At 56.8% G+C, this 6,702-nt stretch overlaps 1 protein-coding gene across 1 annotated transcript; it reads left to right on the top strand.

The window, feature by feature from the left end:
• Positions 1-94: 94 nt before the first annotated feature.
• Positions 95-6,514, top strand: LOC106818541 (low-density lipoprotein receptor-related protein 6-like; the record flags this gene model as incomplete). Its single annotated transcript, XM_014823241.1, is given in 7 exon segments — positions 95-115; positions 318-544; positions 1,948-2,135; positions 4,102-4,308; positions 4,951-5,097; positions 5,607-5,812; positions 6,315-6,514. Coding segments are annotated over 7 exon segments (1,196 nt in total), but the record flags the coding sequence as incomplete, so codon positions are not given.
• Positions 6,515-6,702: the final 188 nt, after the last annotated feature.

Genomic DNA, 6,702 nt, shown 5'->3' with positions numbered 1-6,702 from the left:
TGGTGATGATGATGATGACGATGATGCTGATGGTGATGGTGATGATGATGATGACGATGATGGTGGTGATGATGATGATGATGATGATGGTTATATGAAGCCAACATCCACGTTGGTGCTACTATACAAACAACGTCAGACGTTGACATCTATGACTCGAGTTGTCGACAGTTAGTAGCAAAGTAGTGAACTACACTATAACTATAACTAGTGAACCATAATTTCAAAGTTCTAAACCCACAGCGCACGTCCTGTACCGATCTCCACGACGACCACGGCAACAACCTCCTAACGCACGTTCTCTTGTCTTTCGCCAGAAAATCAGCCGCGCATTCATGAACGGGTCGTCCGTCGAGCACATCATTGAGTTTGGCCTCGAGTATCCGGAGGGCATGGCCGTGGACTGGGTAGCGCGCAACGTCTACTGGGTGGACACGATCGCGTACCGCATCGAGGTGGCACGCCTGGACGGAACGTCGCGTCGCATCCTCGTCTGGAACGACCTGGAGAATCCGCGCTCGATCGCGCTCGATCCGGGAGAGGGGTGAGTGATGGGAGAAGGGAGGGGGAGGAGGGAGGGAGATGGAGAATTCGCGCTCGATCATCCTCGATCCAGGAGAGGGGTGAGTGAGGGGAGAGGGGAGGGAGGAGGAGGGAGGGAGAGGGGGAGAATTCGCACTCGATCGCGCTCGATCCAGGAGAGGGGTGAGTGATGGGAGAGGGGAGGAGGAGGGAGGGGGAGGTGGAGAATCCGCGCTCGATCGCGCTCGATCCAGGAGAGGGGTGAGTGATGGGAGAGGGGAGGAGGAGGGAGGGGGAGGGGGAGAACCCGCGCTCTATCACGCTCGATCCAGAAGAGGGGTGAGTGATGGGAGAGAGGGAGAGAGGAGGGAGGGAGAGGTGGAGAACCCGCGCTCGATCACGCTCGATCCAGGAGAGGGGTGAGTGATGGGGGAAAGGGAGAGGGGAGGGAGGGAAAGGGAGAGAACCCGCGCTCCATCACGCTCGATCCAGGAGAGGGGTGAGTGACGGAGAAGGGGAGAGAGAGGGGGAGAATCCGCGCTCGATTGCGCTCGATCCGGGAGAGGGGTGAGTGACGGGAGAGGAGGTGAGGGGGAGGGAGGCAGAGGTGGAAAATTCGCGCTCGATCGTACTCGAGCCGGGAGAGGGGTGATTGACGGAGAAGGGGAGGGGCGGGAGGGAGATGGGGAAAATGCTCGCTCGATCGCACTCGATCCGGGAGAAGGGGAAAGAGAGGGAGGGAGGGGGGAAACCTGCGTTCGATTGTGCTGGACTTGAGATAGGGGTGAGTGACGGAGAAGGGGAAAGGGGGAGGGACGGAGGGAGGCAGAGAGAGAGAGAGAGAGAGAGAGAGAGAGAGAGAGAGAGAGAGAGAGCCTAACCTCTCTCTTCCTTACGTACTGGTCTCTCTCCCCTTACAGCTACATGTACTGGTCTCTCTCTCCCCTTACAGCTACATGTACTGCTATCTCTCTCCCCTTACAGCTACATGTACTGGTATCTCTCTCCCCTTACAGCTACATGTACTGCTATCTCTCTCTCCTTACAGCTACATGTACTAGGTCAATCTAACCTCCCATCTCTCTCTCTCCCCTTACAGCTACATGTACTGGTCTCTCTCTCTCTCCTTACAGCTACATGTACTGGTCTCTCTCTCCCCTTACAGCTACATGTACTGGTCTCTCTCTCCTTACAGCTACATGTACTGGTCTCTCTCTCCCCTTACAGCTACATGTACTGGTCTCTCTCTCCTTACAGCTACATGTACTGGTCTCTNGCTATCTCTCTCCCCTTACAGCTACATGTACTGGTATCTCTCTCCCCTTACAGCTACATGTACTGGTCCCTCTCTCCCCTTACAGCTACATGTACTGCTATCTCTCTCTCCTTACAGCTACATGTACTGCTATCTCTCTGCCCTTACAGCTACATGTACTGGTCGGACTGGGGCGGCACAAAGCCTAAGATCGAGCGAGCAAACATGGACGGCTCGGCGCGATTGGTGCTCATGAGCAACGCCGGTCGAGCGAACGGACTCACGATCGACTACGCCGCGCGGCGACTCTACTGGGCCGACCTCGACACTGACAGCATAGAACACTCGGACCTCGAAGGTAAGCACGGTGCGGCATGGTGTGGTATAGCGTGGCGTGTCATGGCGTGGTGCAGTGTTGTATAGCGTGGCGTGTCATGGCGTGGCGCGGTGTGGTATAGGTGGCACGGTGTGTTAGCCTGGATGTGTCATGGCGTGGTGCGTGTAGTATCAGCCTGGCGTGTATCATGGGTGCGCGGCTGTGGTATAGCGTGGAGTGTACAATGGCGTGGCGCGGTGGCGGTATTAGACGTGGCGTGTAAGGGGTGTGCGTATAGCCTGGCTGGGCCAATGGCGTGGGCGGTGTGGTATAGCGTGGCGTGGCATGGCGTGGTGCGGTGTGGTATGCGTGGCACCGTGTGCATAGCCGTGTGTCATGGGTGGTGCGGTGCTAGTATAGCTGGCGTTGTCATGGCGTGCGCCGGCCGTGGTATTAGCGTGGCGTGTCATGGCGATGGCGGTTGTGAAGTATAGCTTCCGGCGTGTCATGGCGTTGGCGCGGTGATGGTAATAGCGTGGCCACGGTGTGTATAGCTGGCGCTGCTCATGGTGTGGCGCCAGTGTGGTTTGCCTGCGCATGCCAATGGTTGTGGCGCGGTGTGTCTATAGATGGCGTGTCGATGGCGTGGCGCGGTGTGGTATAGCCTGGATGCCATCTGGCGTGGCGCCGGTGTGGTTATTTCCAATTAAACCTGGCGTGTCATGGCGTGGCGCGGTGTGCGCTATAGCCCTGGCATTGCCATGGCGTTGGTGCGGTGTGGGTTATCAGCTGGCGTGCTCATGGGTAGCGCGGTGTGTATAGCTTGGGTGTCATGGCGTGGCGTGTGGTATAGCTGGCGTGTAAATGGCGGTGGCGCGGTGTGGTAGAGCCTGGCGTGTCATGGCGCGTGGCGCGGTGTGGTATAGCGTGGCGTGTCATGGCGTGGCGCGGTGTGGTATAGCCTGGCGTGTCATGGCGTGGCGCGGTGTGGTATAGCCTGGCGTGTCATGGCGTGGCGCCGGTGTGAGTATAGCCTGACCGTTGCGGCATTGGCGTGGCGCGGTGTGGTATAGCGTGGGCGTTCGTCTGCGTGAGTCGGTGTGATAATAGCCTGCGCGGGTGTGATGGCGTGGCGCGATGTCGGTATAGCCTGGCGTGGTCATTGGCGTGCGCGCGGTGTGGGTATAGCATTGGCGTTGTCATGGCATGGGCGCGGTGTGTATAGCCTGGCGTGTCATGGCGTAGGCGCGCGGTGTCGGTATAGCCTGGTGCGGCCATGGGCGTGGCGCGGTGATGGTATAGCCTGGCGTGTACATGGGCGTGGCGAGGTGTGGTAATAGCCTGGCGTGTCATGGCGTGGCGCGGTATGTGGTATGCGTGGCGTGCCATGGGTGTGGGCGCGGTTGTGGATATAGCCTGGCGTGTCATTGGTGCGTGGCGGTGTTGGTATAGGCGTGGCGTGCCATGGCGTGGCGCGGTGTGGTATAGCTGGCGTGTCATGGCCGTGCACGGTGTTGTATAGCTGGCGTGTTCATCGCGTGGCACGGTTTGTAGAGGCCTGGGTGTCAACTGGCGTGGCGCGGTGTTGTATAGCCTGGCGTGTCATGGCGTGGCGCGGTGTGGTATAGCTTGGATAGGTCGTAACGTGGTGTGGCGTGGTGTGATGCTACGTTGTGACCTATAGGGTGACGTGGGTATAATGTCACCAGTCGTTTACCATGCGTATGACTACAATAGAAATAAATAAAATTATGTGCGTCTGTCACACTGCTAGTGCGTTGCCGTGCGTCGCGTGCGTGATTGCGTGCGTCTGTCATGTTACGTGATTGCACTACGTGCGTGCTGTTTGCGTGCGTGGCGTGCGTGGCGTGCGTGTTGTTGCCGTCTGTCATGTAACCGTGCATGGCATACGTTGCGTGCGTGCTGTGCGTGTGTTGCGTGCGATGCGTCGTCTGTCCTGTTACATGCGGCCCTGACTGATCGCTTGCATCCACCGCCGCGCGCGCAGGCAACGACAGGAGGCGGTTGAACATCTCCAGCAACCACCACCCGTACACGCTCACGCGAGTACAGGACTCATCTACTGGATAGGACTGGACACACGAAGGGGATCGAGCGAGCGAACAAGACGACCGGGAGCGAACCAACACGCTCATACAGGGCAGCCTAGACTACGTCGTCGACATACTGGTGTTCCACTCGTCCAGACAGACCGGTGAGTCATCCGTAATATATCTCTAGACTGTCGGTTGGATTTGTTTTCGAGGGGATATTTTGTCGCGGCGTTGTTATAATTTACGTCTTTATTACCTCCGCCAAGGGGGTTGGCAGGCAGGCTTATGTTTTCCACCGGCGTGTGTTCTGTTCGGCGTGTGTTTTGTGGTTGTGGGTTATTGTTGTGTACAGCCTAACTGGAAAAGTTATGACGGATTGTCATAAAACTTTCAGGATAGGTCAGGAAATTTTTTTTTAGGCTAACTTTAGAATTGATTCAGATCTTTGGTGGTGATCGGATCCAATTAATTAAATTTAAAATTAATTAATTAAATTCTTCAGGATAGGTCAGAATGGGGTAACTTAGATTTATTTACATTTTGGTGGTGATCCGGATCCAATTAATTAATAAAAATTTTCACAGTGAGAGAATTGAGCTGCCTTGGCGGAGGTCTGCGCTCTCCGAGTGCTCTTGTTATTATAATATTTTCATTCCATAGTTTTTATTATTCTGTAGTTCTTATCGTATATTTGTCATTCGAATATCGATATTTGCTCTCGAATGTAATTCGTCGTTAGTTGTTACTTTTTAACGTCTAACAGTTGTTCGTAGTATCAAACGTTCGGTCGTTGTTCGCTGCAGGTTGGAACATCTGTGCGGTGAACAACGGAGGATGTTCGCACCTGTGCCTCGCGAACCCGTCGCCGGGGCCGGACAGCGCCCACAAACTGCTCCTGCCCGATGCACGTACCACCGCTGAACGCAGACCTGCGCACCGTGCCAGCGTGAGTGTCAGACTCGTTCACGTCACGTTACGTCACGTCTCTCTTTCTCTCACTCTCTCTTTCACTCTCTCTCTCTCTCACGTGCTCTTTCTCGCTCTTGCGCTCTCTCTCTATCTCTCTCTATGTGTGTTTGTCTCTTTCTCTCGCTCTCTGTCTCTGTCTGTCTCTTGCTCGCACTCTCCCTCTCTGTCTCTCTGTGTCTCTTTCTCCCTCTCTCTCTCTCCTTTCTCTCTGTCTCTTTCTATCTCTTTCCCTCTCGCACCCTCTCTCCCTCTCCCTCGCTCTCCCTCTCTCCCCTCTCTCGCCTTCTCCACAGTTCCCCTCTCTCTCATCCTCTTTCCCTACTCCCTCCCCCTCTCCCCCCTCTTCCCTTTTCCCCCCTCCCCCCTCATCTCTCTCCCCCCTTCTCCCCCTATCCCTTCTCCCCCTCCCCTCCCCTCCCCCTCTCTCCACCCTCTCTCCCCCTCTCCCCCCTTCCCCCCTCTCTCTCACACGTCTCTCTCTATCTTGCAGCTCCGTCGTCGTTCCTGCTCTTCAGCCAGCGATCGGAGATCAAGCGCGCGGTGCCGTCCGACGCCGCTCCGGACATGGTCCTCCCCGTGCGTGGCCTGCGCAACGTGCGCGCCGTAGACTACGACCCCGTCGACTTCTACCTCTACTGGATCGACGGACGGCCGAACGCGCGGCAGATACGCCGCGCCTACGACAGCGGCCGCCAGGTGCGAGAGCGCGCGCAGGAGGCGCCACTGCGGTGGGGAGAGCGGAGGGGGATGGGGGGAGGGGTGTCGCGCGCGAGATTGGGGAGTGAAAACCTTTCGGCGTTTTGCGTGCGATCGTGCGACTCGACCGTGTTGTTTTAATTACGACTTGATTAATCCACTTCGTTAATTTAAGGTGGCGTCGCTGTGACGACGTGGTATTCGATTTAGAATTTTATTATAAAATTTAAAAGCTTTCGTGCGGTTTCCGCGGGTGTTCGCGGATCAACATCAACCAACATTTCTCGTTACTCTATACGTCCTCTCATGTTCGAGTTTGCGGGCACAACCTAAGAATTCGCGCACGCAAACTTGCCGACCGACTCTGTCGGTAACCGCGGTAACACCCTCTCTATTCTATACATCATCTACCGTTTGCGTTTGCGCGCGGCCCAAGAATTCGCGCATGCAAACTTGTCGACCGACGGTAACCGTGGTAACGTTTTCGTCGTCTCCCCGGCAGACGACGGTCGTCGTGGACAACGCCGTGGGGCACCTGCACCCGTACGACTTTGCGATCGACGCGCACACGCGCCAGATGTTCTGGACGTGTTCGCTGAACAACGCCATCAACATCACGCGCCTAGATGGCAGCAGCGTCGGTCTCGTGCTGAGCGGGGAGGAGGAGAGACCGCGCGCGATCGTGCTGCACCCCTACAGGAGGTATGTGAGGGGGAAGGGGAGGAGGGGAGGAGGGGAGGAGGGAAGGGGAGGAGGGGAGGGGAGGAGGAGAGACCGCGCGCGATCGTGCTGCACCCCTACAGGAGGTATGTGAGGGGGAAGAGGAGGGGAGGGGAGGGGAGGAGGGGAGGGGGAGGGAAGGAGGGGGGGAAGGGGAGGAGGGGAGGGGA

The sequence above is a fragment of the Priapulus caudatus genome, unplaced genomic scaffold (assembly GCF_000485595.1).
Source record: "Priapulus caudatus unplaced genomic scaffold, Priapulus_caudatus-5.0.1 Scaffold2316, whole genome shotgun sequence".
Taxonomy (NCBI): Eukaryota; Metazoa; Priapulida; class Priapulimorpha; order Priapulimorphida; family Priapulidae; genus Priapulus; species Priapulus caudatus.
The sequence above is the reverse complement of the archived record's forward strand: the minus strand, read 5'-3'. Positions and strand labels throughout refer to the sequence as shown.